This window comes from Benincasa hispida, chromosome 7 (assembly GCF_027475165.1).
Source record: "Benincasa hispida cultivar pf3 chromosome 7, pf3_genome.v1.1, whole genome shotgun sequence".
In the NCBI taxonomy this organism is placed as follows: domain Eukaryota; kingdom Viridiplantae; phylum Streptophyta; class Magnoliopsida; order Cucurbitales; family Cucurbitaceae; genus Benincasa; species Benincasa hispida.
This window is the reverse complement of record NC_143484.1, coordinates 38,176,656-38,191,360: the sequence shown is the minus strand read 5'-3', so window position 1 is coordinate 38,191,360 and position 14,705 is coordinate 38,176,656. Positions and strand designations below refer to the sequence as shown.

Here is a 14,705-nt window from a genome sequence, read left to right as displayed (position 1 = left end):
TTCACACAAGAGTGGATAATTGATCCGAAGAATATAGTGTTTATCCCAACAGTATGTTGGGAGTTCCTAAATCTAAGTTACATGTATATATAATTCCCTGGTTTAGGTTTAACAATATCTTCAACGTAATGAAAAGAAAAGGAGATCAATATGTGCCAATGTTCATTAACGCTAGAATTACCTGTACATGGCTAGGCTACAGTACAAATAATGTAAATATCATCTGCATCAATCAGCTGTCTTTATCAATTCCAAGCATCTATTCTTCAACAACATTAATGTTCTTCTTCGGAGAGGCAAGCTGCAAGAGCATGATGCTAATATCAAATGTTTGCAAGATGCACACTTTTACTATGAATTATCTATCCTCAATGAAGAACATTGTCATAATAGAATATGAACGTAAGAGGAAAGACAGTCTCGAGCTTGCCACAAATGGGTGCTTAAAGAAAGATGTAAGTTTAAGAAGTAATTGTTAAGGGTAACTCAAGATTTTCCACAGTATTCCTAATATTTTGGTATTGTAGTGCCCCATGTAAGCCGAACAAATTTGGCACTACTACAAAGTTCAAACGAATCATGGAAAAGAAAAACATTCTCAACCATCACAGAGAAAACGATCTTTTAAGTATCATAACATGGTCCTTGGGAATACATAGTAATATGTCGATAAAAAAAACTAAGTTAAATGAAATACGCTTAAGCTTTTAAGACAAATGGTAATTCAACATGTGTTTGAACAAAAGTTTTATGTTCAAACTTCGAATCAATAGTAATAAGCATTTGTTGGTCTCATACTAATTATCGAACCTACAAGCATCAACTTAAGTTGTCAGATCTAGAAGTGGTCTAGTAATGACAATTCAAAAGATCTAGATGTTTTTGACAATTGTTCATGACATCAAACACGTATACGATTGAAGTTCGTTGAAGGAATAGAATCCCGAACTACTCTTTAGTCGAGTAAAAGTCAGTAAGACACGGGGAATATTCTGCTTTTAAGAACTAGATAATGCCCTGCACGTTTTCTCTCTAGAGCTTGTTTGAAATGACTTTCTAAGTGCTCAAAGGTCGGTTTCGTGCAGATTTTTACTATCAGTTCCATTCAAAACAAATCCATTGAAGCCTTCAAAGCTTCCTCGTCCCTAGACTACAAATTCAAATGAGAAAACTGCAAGAACCAGCAATAAAGCAATGGAAACCTATCCTCGAAAACGGAAAACTAAAATTTAAGAAATTTATCACTTTCAAGCTATGGAATTTGTAATACTCCTCTTACTTGTGGAACCTAAATGAGCACAAAAGCTAAAAAGTGAAGTAGTCAGGATACGATTCCTGTAGCTTTGTAAATGTTAGATCACTCTTCAACTCAAAAACCAAATTCAATTATAGCGAATTTATTCTTTTCAGTATACTCTTAACAATACCCAAACACAACCAAAACCCTCAGCCCCAACTATCGAAGCTACCATAGACATTTCAAATCCAAAATTCAAGATCAATCACCTTGTAAACTTAAAATTAGGACCTAATCGGTAAATTTTATATGCAAGATGGAATTTCAGAAGATGATTTTGAAAAGGGGAAAGAAGAATTAATGACCTCCGCAGCAATAGCAGCAGTAACAACAGGAGAGAAGAAGGAGGAGTTCTGAGGAGAATTCAAGTACTCGTTGACCAAAAGAAAGTGAACTGGAACATTCTGCAGGTTCGCCATCAGCAGCATCAGAAGCTTGTTCTTTATCCAACAAGTTTTGTTTGCTCGAAGATTGCTGCTGATGCTTTTGAATTTTCATTCTGTGGAGGTTCCATTCCAGCTTTTTGATGTAAGCGTGCTTGAAAGAGTCTCTGATCCTCGTCGAAGGCCATAGATGCATCTTCCCCTCTCGATTGGGATGAACAATGAAGAGGGATGAAGCTTCTATCAGAGTATTTCACAAAAATTGACTTCTATTTTGTATTGTTTGTGCATTTTGTTTTGAAATATACGATAATTTTAGGGCAGACTTTCAATTTCTAGTGCCATTTTTTCCCATCTCGTGAAGTCAATTTATCTTCATTTTTTTTATTTCCTTCCATTCTCTACCATATTTTAATTAATTTCTAAATTTGTTGTTAAATAATTGTTATCCTGACAAAAACAATAATAATAATAATTTATTTTCTTCTTAAATTTTAAAATTTTAAAATGTTAGATATTTAAGTTCCATTGAGTAACTATTTGATTTTTTTAAAAAAATATTAAATCCATAAATATTACTCTTACATCTAAATTTCTTCTTTTGTTATCTACTTTTTATCAATAATCCAAAAAATCAAACAAAATTTTGAAAACAAAAAAAAAAAGTAACTTTTAAAAACTTGTTTTATTTTCGAATTTAGCTAAAAATTCAACTATTGTACTAAAAAAAGATGCATATCGTTATAAGAAATAGGGGGAAAATAAGCTTAATTTTCAAAATGCGTAAAAAAAAACGAAATAACTACCGAAGAATCTAATTTTTTAGTTTTGAGTTTTATTTTAAATTAGTTTCTAAGTTTCAAAATTTACTAATTATCTTAAATAATTCTTGTAAGAGATCTGGAAAGTTTTAAATGTAGACTTAAAAAATTATTTGAATTAACATGAATGCATCAACCAAAAACATGAGTCAAACAATCAAATTTACAATTTCTCATACAATTTTGATCGGAAAAGTTGGTAAGAAAACTGATGAATGTTATTAATGGCATTTAATAAGTAAGGGATAAATGTAATTTTGCATATGACATTTTCCATGTTGATCGCCCGTCGAGAAAAAATCTAGTTTTTTCAAAAGATTTTTTTTTTTTTATCAAAAACATAAATATTCATACAAAAAATACTATAAAATAATTTTAAAACAAAAAAAAATGATAATTTACTGTCATTAAAATCTTGGTAGTGAGAATTAATATGCAAGAAATAGGTTTTCTACCAATTGGGTAAAAGGATTCGAACTACATATCTCATCGATACTAACACATTTGGATGTCAATTGACATATGCTTACTTTAATTATTATACAAAGATAGTTAATGATCAAGAAAATTTAATTTATTGTTTATATGCTAAAAAAAATAAATAAAAAAAAAACTACTAACAACTTCTAATAAAACTAATGCTAATTTACGAGTTTTGATTTTAAAAAGATGTTAGTTGTGGGGAGAGATTTTAAGGAAAATTGTCAGAAATACCATGTTTAAGTTTTCACCTTACAAAACTAGCACGTTTTTTGAAAATTAGATAGGATAGTTTTTCTCGGTCCATCTTGGACGAGAGTAGCCACCGAGATTTAGTTAAAGAAACAACGTTTTCTAACTTATCAATTGTTTTGACCTTCTCGGTACATCCTATTACACATTCATATTAGATTTTTTTTATTAATCTTCCTAAATCTTATACAAACTATCAAAATAGATTTTCCAATTGGGTTTTCCAATTATCAAAATAGATTTTCCAAATTGATTCATTTTCAAATTTTGGAAATATCAAATTTTGCGACAAATTAGATAAGATTTGGGAAATATATAGAATTTCAATATTAATCTTGCCTGAAATTCCTCCGAGAAAGTTCAAATATATGAATTTGGGTGTTAATTATGCTTGAAATTTCACCGAAAAAGTCTAAATATAGAATCTCGATGTTCTTTTGCACGGGTCTGAGAACCACATAATCTTTTCAAATTATATGCAATCTCTCCAAACCTTATACCAACCCTTTGAAGGATGCGTGAGCACTCGCGTGGAAGTGGATCGTAGACCAATATTATTTTATACAGAAACAAAAAATTCAGAATTAAAAAACGATTGGTATGCATCTAAATTACAGCATGCTTTACACGAAAGAAAACATCGAGGAAATTATGAGTTTTGAAGTACTTACCCTTGAAGTCACAAATCTTCACGTAATTCCTCTCGATCATGATCTCAACGTTCTCCCACGAACTCTTCGAACCAAAAGAACACAGCAACGACAAAACCTAAAATTTGGATACCACCACTAGAAACCTTGGTATTCTTCTTGCTCCCACAATTAAATGAGAGAATAAGGGGGGAGTTATCCCCTCCCTTTATTAATTCAAAAAAATAAAATTTAAAAAAAAAATTAAAAATTTTAACTTAGTTATTATATATATATATATATATATAATATACTATATGTTATATCTAATATAACACATAACCTATAGTTTATATTATATCATATATAATATAACCCATAGTTTGATATTCTCTCATTTAACCTATAGTATTTAATATGAATCATATTTGTATTAAATTTAACTTATAGTTTTATATGAATCACATTCATATAATTAATATTTGAATCAAATTCAAAGATTTATTTTCTCTCTTTATATTATAATGTATCATATACATTATATTAATTTTATCATATATAATTAATTTCCTCATTCGATTCTCATTAATCCTAGTTGAGCTATCGAGGGGACCTTATGTACCTATAGATTGAAGATCCAATGGTACTTGATCAATTAATTAAACTCTTTAATTAAATAAACCAACTTCCACTAAAGACCGATAGCTGCACTCTTCACACTATAGATATATTTATGTGTCCATTGGATATAACCAATTAATGGTGGGTTGACCCTCCACAAATTGCTCGTAAGTACAGTTGGGCCAAAAATACCGTTTTGTCCTTGACCTTCCACAAATTGCTCATAAGTATAGTTGAGCCAAAAATACTGTTTTATTCCTATAATTACATCTAACTCCTTAAATACCACTGATCCCTCTAATGAAAAATAAATCATAGTCCAACTATGACCAACCCTCTCTCAGACCAGGAGAGGATGTGCGTCACGCTGTTCAAGCCTCAGAATCAGCCCTTAAGATAGTAATTTCTCCACTTTCCCTAACAGTAGGGAATGAGTGAACTTCTTCTTGTAAAGTTGCGTTCCCAACTCCCCAATCAGACAAATCCCTAAAATGAAAGGCATATTGAGTCGGCGATACAGGCCATTCTCACCTATGCAAATCAAAAGACCGCCTTCATAGGCAGAAGTTCACATCTCACTCAGGATTCAAATCAAGTCACCTATGGTCATCCTAGTGAAATGTAAGTCTCTTCTATTAACAGTGTTATATAGTGAGACTATTCATTTCGTGGTCTGGTCTTATACGAACTTTTTGTATAGAACACCCCTCCTCAAGTGCACGAATGATTAGGATCAGATCATTTATAGCACTTTATAACAATTATAACAACTAAAAAGCGGATCATATTTGTAGTGTCATCAGGATAAGGTACCCAATCTTATCCATCTACTACAGACCGTTTAGGTTATCACTTAAACATGATCCACCTGTATGTCTCCACATATATGTTTAAGTTATAGGAGATAAACTTTTATCTTAGTTTAATGATTTTATGGGTTAATGCTACTAAATATCAAATAAAATGCCTTAGATTTTATTAGATAAATAAATTATTTGTACAATACAATTACAAAATACAAGACCCACGAGATTTAGGGCATCAACTCCAACACTCTTACCTCTTCCCGAATTTTCTCTTACAATATTTCTCAAAAAAATCTAGCAAATCTTACCTTCAATTTATATTTACACAAATTTCTAAATTGATTTACTGATTATCTAATTAATTTACCGATTATCTTTTCAAATTTCTTCCAATTGTGTAAAAGTGTGGTTTTTAAATTTTGGAAAGATTTTGGAAGATTACGTAACATTTGGATCTACCCAAATCTTATTATATAATCTAGCGAGATGTATCGAGAAGACCCAAAACAATCAATAAGTTAGAAAAAAATAAATTTTTAACTAAATCTCAGTGGTCGATCTCGTCCGAAATAGACCGAGAAAAACTATTTGAACAAGTTTTAAAAAAACGTGCTAAATTAATAAAGTGAAAATTTAAACATGTTATTTTTGACAATTTTTCAGATTTCAGTAAATAATCTTTAATATATAAAAACTCTAGATCTTTCGACAACTTTCAATTTTGGTGAAGGTATTAACGGCATCGAAGTTCCAAGTGTTGTACTTTTGGGATGTGGACGTTATGGAATGACAGTAATAATTCAATTGTGGACAAGTCCATCTCGATGGCTAATGTTGAAAAAAATGATGATATAATAATCTCTTGGTGCATGTGTGTTATATTAATCAATTGAATTATCTAAATTGTATACATGTTTTCTCCAAATGAACCCAAGTGTAAGTTTTAATGGAGTTTCTTGGGGATACCAAAGTCAAACACAGGGACTTCATATAACTAATGAAGTTAGTTAAATGATTTTCACAATATTTTCTAAATATTTGGTGACTCCCTTGAATAACTACTTAAGCATAATTGTAAATCAAGGTGAAGGAATGGTGTAGGTGGCATGCATTGACTATGTGTGTGATGGTGATGCGTTGAAGGTGGAAATCACAGATAGCAAGCGTTGAATTATCAATGAACAAGTGTAGTGTTCTTTTTTAACTTTAAGTTAATTTCTACACCTCTTGGTGCTCAAGCTATATTTATGTTATCTCTAAGATGCATGCTAAGTTAAGTAAACAAATTAGTTGACTTTATCTCTAAAGCAACTTCCTTCTTTAATGAAGTCCACAATCACTTTCTCTCTCAAGTAGTTGATTACTTCTACTTAAATCAATTAGCTAGATGGATTAAAGCAAGATAATAACCACATATTAAACAAGAGGAACTCACTTTTGCACTCAACTCATTAGGATGATGAATCACTCTACCCAACCCATATGCGATTTAGCTACTCATGATGGGTGAACTGAGGTAAAGAGATGGAGAAAATCATGATTGCATTGAAAGTAATTAAATAATACAAGTGAAAGTTCCATATCCAATGAGTTTAGAGATATCTAGAAGGTAAATAAAAGAGTTAGTTGAATGGATAAAGATTGGGGGTGTACATGAGTTAAGTTAGGCCAGGTTAGAGGATTTCGGGTTGGTAAGATACGTGAACCGATCGGTTCTTGATAAAGGGTCAACCCAACCCAATATTTTCAGGTTGGGTCATCGGGTTTCTATTTTTTTTTTTTTTTTTTAATTCTCTTCCTTGAATCCTTCTTGGGATCTTGATGGAGATCGTGAGGTAAGGCGTGAGCTGGGGAGTTGAGGGAGACGTAAAACGAACTGGGGAGGAAGGTGGAGAACTAGAGGCAAGAATCAATTATAGCACCATAGATAAAATTCAAGATATGAAGACAATATTTCAAAGGGGCAAAAGAGAAAACAAAAGAGGGGAGAACTTAAAAAAAAAAAAAAAGTGATCAAGGAGAATAAATTAAAGAAGAATAAGAATTACCCAAATTAAAGCAATGTCCTAAAAGTAGGGAAGAATGATGTTGACTTTCTAAAATTCATGTTCGTCTTCTTCCTCTTCTTCTAAATTCCTTTTTGTAGCAGCTTCTAAATTGTTTCTTTTCCTTTTTTATGGTGATTAGCGAGGCGAACTGAGGTAGATAGAGACAACAATTGAGCGAGATAAAGGACTGAGGAAGATGACGATTTTGGAAGCGAATGGAATTGGCACAAAAACTATCGAGTGGCAAAAGACCTAAAAATAAATTATATTTTACTATATATATATATATATATATATATATATTTCAAGTCGGGTTGGGTTGAACCAAACCAAAATTTTAATAACCCAAGACCCGATCCGAAACTAAAATTTTTTTAACCTAACCCTTACAGTTTGGGTTAAGTAGTTTAGGTTAGTCAGATTACTGAGTTTTCCTTTGGTTATGATGCTTGCTTTGGCTGTGAAGATGTATGGAAAGTGAACCAGAAGATCACTCTCTCGAGCTCAATCTCGACAGTCTCTCCTTAGTCTTCAGTGGAATAGACTTGGTCATTGTCTTCCTCTCTTATCTACGTATGTACAAAGATCTCTCTCTAAGTGTTTCACGCTGTGCCCAGAGATCTACCTTTTTTCACTAAGGACTTCTATTTATAGCCTTCGAGTTCAATAACTTGTTCTCTCTCATGACTATTTGACAGGCACATTAATTTCCATGCCCTGCTTCACCGCCTCTTTCGTGATACATTGATTGGCTCAGCTGCATCCTATTATGTCTACTACTAACTTGTATCTTGATTTGTTAGGAAGTGAACTTATGTAATGCACTAACCATGTGTTGATCAACTTCAGCACCTCGAGCCATGTGTCTTTGGCAAAAAAAAAAAAAAAAAAAAAAAAAAAAAAAAAAAAAAACAAAACATGCAGGTTTAGGTCTCTGCGGGGTCCCAACTAATTGGGTGGAGGAATCCCCAACTTGACTGAGGATGGGAAACAAACTAAGGACCTTGTTAGGGTCCCCGTCTGAGGATGGGGTGGGGATGAGGAGGGTATCCCCATCCCGACTCTCGACCCCAATTAGATTTTTAATTATATATATATATATATATAATGTAATGTAATGTAATAAGTATTTTAAATTTAATTAATTTTATAATATTATCTAAAACTTAAAAGGTCTTTGTAGTTAGTCTAATCCAACTTCCAAGCCTAATTACCTAAACCCTAATCTCTTTTCACCATTCATTTTTTATTTTCACTTCACCTTGTTTATCAAGTTCACGATTCATGATAGCCACAACCGCAAGGTTCACCATCTCATCTCTTCATATCTTTAATCTTCTCTGTTCTCCCCCTCTGAACATGTTGCCGCTGTCAAAGTAAATCACACCCTATAGTCTTCAAGCACACTTTCCTCTGTCGAACACCTTGTTGTCTGCCGTCTTCGAACAGGCCATCATTCGTCGTCAAGCACACCCTACTGTGATGAGTTACAAGGATCGGCTCCGAAGTCATTATTGTCGCTATGAGTTACAAATTTTGAGATCTTTGCTATTTTTTTAACAGGGGATAATGGGGATGGGTCCTTGGGGGATCTGTTTCCCCTGACGAGGAATCCCTGCCCTCGTCCCTGCCTTCAATTGATGGGGATAGGGGTAAATCCCCTCTCCCCATTCCGATCCCGTTGCCAACCCTATATGTGTCCATGTTTCTCCTTACAGCTTGATAATTTTTATTTTTTGTTCTTCAAATCCTGTATTTTAGATAGGATTAACAAGTTTCACAAGTGTTGAACGCAAAACTCATCTTTTAACATGATTTCCTTCTTAAGTTAATGCATTTCCTATTGAATTTCCTTGATTATTCTAAATAAAAGCTACAATAACTTATATTTCTTTAAGTTATTTGCTGATATTAGTATGAAATGTGAGTTGATCTTCGATTACATTGAAGATTTTTTACATGTGAATTTGAAGCCGAAAATAGAATTTGTTGTTGCCCTTTTGTCTCCTATGTAAGATGGTCCAAAATGGACTAGCAATTGATATGTTTTTTGTTCTAGATGACACTAGGTATAGTATTGGGGTTCTTGTTAAAAAGTCTAATGGTCGTTTTGTTACCGATTTGCAAGGTTTTAAACCAAGGACTCCGTCAACCCTTTCAACAGTGGCTTATGCTATTTTTGGACGGGTTTTAGCCGACTAAGTGAGTAGAGATCCAAGATTTCCATCTTTTGTCCGACTTGCAACTGATGGTGCAGATGTTAAATGACCAAATTGGTGTTTCCACTGAAGTGGGCTACGATTTTAAGAGATATTATTTCTTCTTATTTTGGTTTTCATAATATGTTGTTTGCCATGTTCGTAGATTGCCCAATGTGGCGCGTAGACATCTCCATTTCCATTGTAGGTAGCTTAGGAGCTTGATGTCTCTATGACATATATTTAACAGTTGTAATGAAGGTTTTCTTGTGTAAAAACAAAACAACTTTCATAGAAATAAATGATGAAAGTACAAATAAAGCCTCATGTTAACTTTAGAATATATAAACAAACTTCTGTAACCATTTTATGAACACACAAGCATAGGAATAGGATTGTTGGCCAAGGATATAGGGGCATAAAAAATGAACATTAATAAGCCAAGTGGTTACAACTTACAATTACAATACAACAAGCTTAAAGTTAAAAACTAATAAGAAAGAAAAACAAAGCGCATATTTGAACAATCGCCCCCAAACCAAAAGTTAAAAAAAGCTTAAAAATGACTTTTGCTTGTGGAATACAATCATCAAACGGAGGGGCTGCTGCTGAAAGAACTGAAAGCCTTGCGAGCGCCGGCTCTCAAAATGAACTGATGGTAGAAGGCTGCGATTGCGGCCCCGACGAATGGCCCAACCCAGAATATCCACTGCAAAAGCCCAGTCCATTAACACTTTGTTAAGAATTATAATCCACAGATATTGCATTTAAGAATTAAAATTAACATGTAAATGAATTTGAATGTATAGAAAGATTAGATTAGATATTAGAGATACTAACATGGTCATCCCAAGGTTTTTGCCTGTTTAAGATAACAGCAGGTCCGAAGCTTCTGGCAGGGTTGATGCTTGTCCCAGTAATGGGGATGGTGGCCAAGTGAACCATAAACACAGCAAACCCAATTGGGAGTGGGCCCAATACCTTTTGTTATTTAAAAAAAAAAAAAAAAAAAAAAAGATCAAATCAAACTATTTGAAAACAGGCCAAAAAGACATTTGATTCAACAAGAAAATGATCAAAATCATTCAATACAACAACAAAATTCAACACTTGAGAATAAAAGAAAAAGCCAAAGAATAGCCTTCAGATAGAATCCAATCACGAAACTCGAAAATAAACAAGCAAGTCACAAATTCAAAGTTAGAAACGTGAGAGGAATAAAAAACAAAAAAAATGATTAAGCTAAAACTTTGACTAATAAAATAAACTCATGACATGAGTCAAAAGGTGAATCATTTCTTACCAAAACATGAAAAAAGTAAAAAGACAAGAAAACGTGACATTAAAGAGTTGGATCTCTAACAACCCATAGAAAAAGGCCATAGGGGTGATTGGACAGGTAGAACAGGGGTGAAAAGCCAGTCTCGTGAGACCCCAACCAATAGTAATATAATAAAAAAAGCTACTCCCAAAGTTTGCCCGTTGTTTAAAAGAATGTTTCTGTTCTCTATTACCCTTGACATAGGGTAAAAAATGATAAAATGGGTAAGTTATGTAATTTGGGAAGAAATAGAGTAGAGGGGTAATGACGTGGCAGCCATGTGGGAGAATAATAGGATTTAGTTCGGATGGAAGTGAGAGATTCTTACACAAAACCCAAGGCAATAAGTAATATAACAAAAAAGGAAACTCTAAACTCAAAGAAATAAAAAGGAAAAAAAATGAAGAAAAGAGGTAATTCTTTTATGATGGGGAAAGAATATTATATGAGGTGTCCAAAAAAGGTGACCAAAACTGACCCCAACGGCCTTAATGGCCACGCTGATGCCTAACATTTATACAGCTTTATCTTGGAAACAAAGGGTTTTTGCTGTAGCTCACATTGAATGGCCCTTCAAACCATTGGTGTGGTTACATGGGGAAACAAAAACCCTCATTTTCTTGGGAAGCAAACAAAGGGTTTTTGGAGTTTTAGGATCTGGGAAATACCTATTTTGAGCACAGATTTCTTTGACCATTTTTAATATGTTTTCTCAGCTTTCAAAACCATTCTATTCAGTTTCGTTTCGTTGTTGTTTAGTATAAAATTAGAATATTAATTACATGGACTAATATTTATAGCCACAAATAACAGATTAGGTGATGGATTTTGAAATTGATTTGAATCTTTGCTTTTTTTTAATACAGAAAACTATGGCCAAAAAAATTAATTATATAATAGGGTAGCTGTTCAGAACTATTCAAAACAAAATCCATACAAATATAACAGATCCATCCAAAATAACAAACAAAAATCCCACAGACAAATCCGAGATTCAGCGGAGCTACTGTACTGGCGGGTAACGCATGTTCATAATTAACTTTAAAAATATATTTAATATTTAAAACATCTGCAAATTGACACAAAATGATATTTAAATGAAGATTCTGTTAAATAATGAAAAGTAGTATGTTAGAGAAAGAAATTTTATAGGGCATATATTAAAATAAAAAACGTTAGAGGGAATGGAGTGAAAATATAAAAATAAATAAATAAATAAATTAGGGGAAGATAACAGAACGTACAGGAACATGGGAGTCTCTGGCGTTTCTCTTGGAATCAGTGGCGGAGAAGACGGTGTAAACCAAGATGAAGGTACCCACGATTTCAGCCCCCAAGCCGGTGCCTTTGGTGTAGCCATGGGCCACCTGGTTCGCACCGCCACCGTACTTGTTGAAGTAAGCCTTCTGGAACGCTTTCACGAGCCCCGTTCCGCATACGGCTCCTAAACACTGAGCCACCATGTACGCCACTGCCCGCACCAACGACACTTTACGAGCCAAGAATAGCCCGAACGTCACCGCTGGATTTATGTGCCCTCCTGCAGTTTATTTTTCCACAAATATATTAATTATTTTTTTAAAAAAATACAATATTATATTAATTACATTAAAAGAAATTATCAACCAAAAAATCTTAGTGATAATTATTTTCTCGTTACATGAAGAAATAAAATAATTATAAAGTATAAAATATTAAAGAACCCTGCTTTTCGAAATCTTCTTCTAAATATGTTGTTTTGTTTTATGATATGAAGATAAAAAAAACTATATCCAAGCGGTCACATCCGATACTTTCTATCAGTAATGTGGTCTCTTAACTTTTTACTCAAAGTAAAAATAAATGACGGACCAAGTAAAATCGTGAGTCACATTGTTACACGCTCTCGTTAATTAACAGACCTGAAATGCCGGCGGTGCAGTAGACAAGGACAAAGATCATGCCGCCAAAGGACCAAGCGATGCCGAGAATGCCAACGCCGTCGCAAGCGTCGGCACCAGGCTTATCGGTATCGGTCTGGCTATTGTAGCCAATCACAGTCAAGATGGTGACATAGAGAAAAAGAAGAGTGGCAGTGAACTCGGCGATGATGGCCCTGTAAAAGGACCACTTGCCGAGCTCCGCCGAGTCGAACAGCGGTGCCGGCGGAGGGTCCTGGTAGTCCTTGCCGGGGAACCCTCGCGCCACCGTCACGTCGTCTTTGGCCATAATCTAAAAAGGAATTGCAAAGAGAGATATTGAAGAGAAGAAGAAGGGAGAAAAGTTTGGGCGAGGAAAGGAGGAAGGAGAGTGGGGAATTTATATGGAGTGATGGGCGTGTATTGTCGTTGAAGTGATTTATTATTTTCTACGTGATTTTTTCTTTTAATTATTCTTCTTTGGAAACCATTACTATATTTGCTAATATTAGTTTCCATTTTATATAAGTTAAGTATCATTTTTCGTGGCTTATTATATAAGTTAAATTATAAGTTTATGAAATTTTAGAGTTTGTGTTTCTATCTAATAAGTCTTTCAATTTTAAAAAGTATTTAGAAGACACTTAGAATAATAAGTTGATTATTATAGTCTTGATTATCATAGTTAGGTTATAATAGTTTGTATCTGTGGTGTTGATTATTTTAGTTAAACTATTTTAATTTAGAATAAAACAGTAAACACCATAGTGAAGAAAAAAAAATGATAAATGTAAAATAATAAAAACCGTAACAAATATGAGTTTTAAAATAATATTAGGATAATTTTGTCTCAAACACCCCTTAGAAATTGAAACTTTAAAAAGTATTATATATCTTTTTTTGTTTTGTAATTCACAAAATTATTGGACACGAATCTAACTTTATGTTCTATGTACATTTACACCTTTCAATTTTAAGATTTTGAAAATTTTGAAAAATGTAAAAAGCGTCACATAAATTTATTAGACACACAACTAAAAGTTCACACACGTAACAGACATTTTAAACATACTATGTACAAAAGTGAGTGTTTAATAATATATTATATATCAAGAAACTAATCTCAAGATCAACCTCATGGCCTATTTTTATATGGCTCTTTATTCCGATGCATTTTTAAATGATTGTGTTTAGCTATTTAAAAAAAAAATGATCATGTTTAGCTTATGTGTTTTCTTAAATTTTAAAAGATAGTTTTAATTATTAATTTGGGACAAATTTTAGTTTGACTTGAAAAAAAAGGAACATTCATTCAGCAAATGATGATATTGAAATGTGGCAACTCAGAGATCTTAAATATGTTTTCGTGAGGGGGAATAAATATATTGTATTCTTTTAAAAGTATGCATTATATGAAATATGTGCTATTTTTCCTTTACTATTATTTTTTCTCATTGCGTTTTCCCAATAAGGTTTTAACGCATATTTCATATATATAAATATATGGGTATCTAAGGGGAAGTATTATAAATATCATATAAATATATTTCTAATACTTAGTGTCCTAAAAACCATATATGTCATTTTTCATATTGTTCACATGCCTTGTAATAATTCATGTTTGGTGTTCATTTAAGTCCATATCCTATTTGTCACTTTGCCTATAAATAGTTGCATTTGATGGTTCTCAATAAAATGCACATCGGTGAGAAATCCACTTCAAAATTCCATTAATTTTCATATCCAATTTTCTAATGTTAGTTATTTTATGATTTTGGTTATTTTATTTTAGATTATATTTATTTATTTATTATTATTATATAAATATATTTTTATATTATATTTTCTCCATATTTGTGTTCCCGTCGTGCTCTTCAATTTCACAACATGTTACCAGCACAAGCTCCTGTCATTTTTCCCATTAAAGGTATGTCGATTTTTCCTTCTAATT

General features: G+C 32.8%; 2 protein-coding genes across 2 annotated transcripts; both read right to left on the bottom strand.

The window, feature by feature from the left end:
• On the bottom strand, positions 1–1,984 carry LOC120081607 (uncharacterized). Its single transcript, XM_090315656.1, has 2 exons — positions 1,603–1,984; positions 1–301 (listed from the first exon to the last, which is right to left on the bottom strand). The coding sequence occupies exons 1-2, from the start codon at positions 1,874–1,876 to the stop codon at positions 276–278; spliced, it is 300 nt and encodes a 99-aa protein (XP_090171782.1). The 5' UTR covers positions 1,877–1,984; the 3' UTR covers positions 1–275.
• A 7,962-nt stretch (positions 1,985–9,946) lies between these two features.
• On the bottom strand, positions 9,947–13,133 carry LOC120081253 (aquaporin PIP2-1-like). The gene is made up of 4 exons (XM_090315654.1): positions 12,758–13,133; positions 12,101–12,396; positions 10,376–10,516; positions 9,947–10,244 (listed from the first exon to the last, which is right to left on the bottom strand). Exons 1-4 carry the CDS (start codon positions 13,062–13,064, stop codon positions 10,125–10,127), a joined length of 864 nt encoding a protein of 287 aa, XP_090171780.1. The 5' UTR covers positions 13,065–13,133; the 3' UTR covers positions 9,947–10,124.
• Between the last annotated feature and the right edge of the window lie 1,572 nt (positions 13,134–14,705).

Bases quoted from the DNA above. Each gene is read 5' to 3' on its own strand.
- LOC120081607 (XM_090315656.1), bottom strand. From the start codon at position 1,876: ATGCATCTATGGCCTTCGACGAGGATCAGAGACTCTTTCAAGCACGCT. The intron at 302-1,602 runs GTCATTAATTCT...ATGCTCTTGCAG, and splicing joins CTGCTGCTATTGCTGCGGAG to CTTGCCTCTCCGAAGAAGAA.
- LOC120081253 (XM_090315654.1), bottom strand. From the start codon at position 13,064: ATGGCCAAAGACGACGTGACGGTGGCGCGAGGGTTCCCCGGCAAGGAC. The intron at 10,517-12,100 runs GTACGTTCTGTT...AAATAACAAAAG, and splicing joins CCAGAGACTCCCATGTTCCT to GTATTGGGCCCACTCCCAAT. The intron at 10,245-10,375 runs GTTAGTATCTCT...GGGCTTTTGCAG, and splicing joins AAAAACCTTGGGATGACCAT to TGGATATTCTGGGTTGGGCC.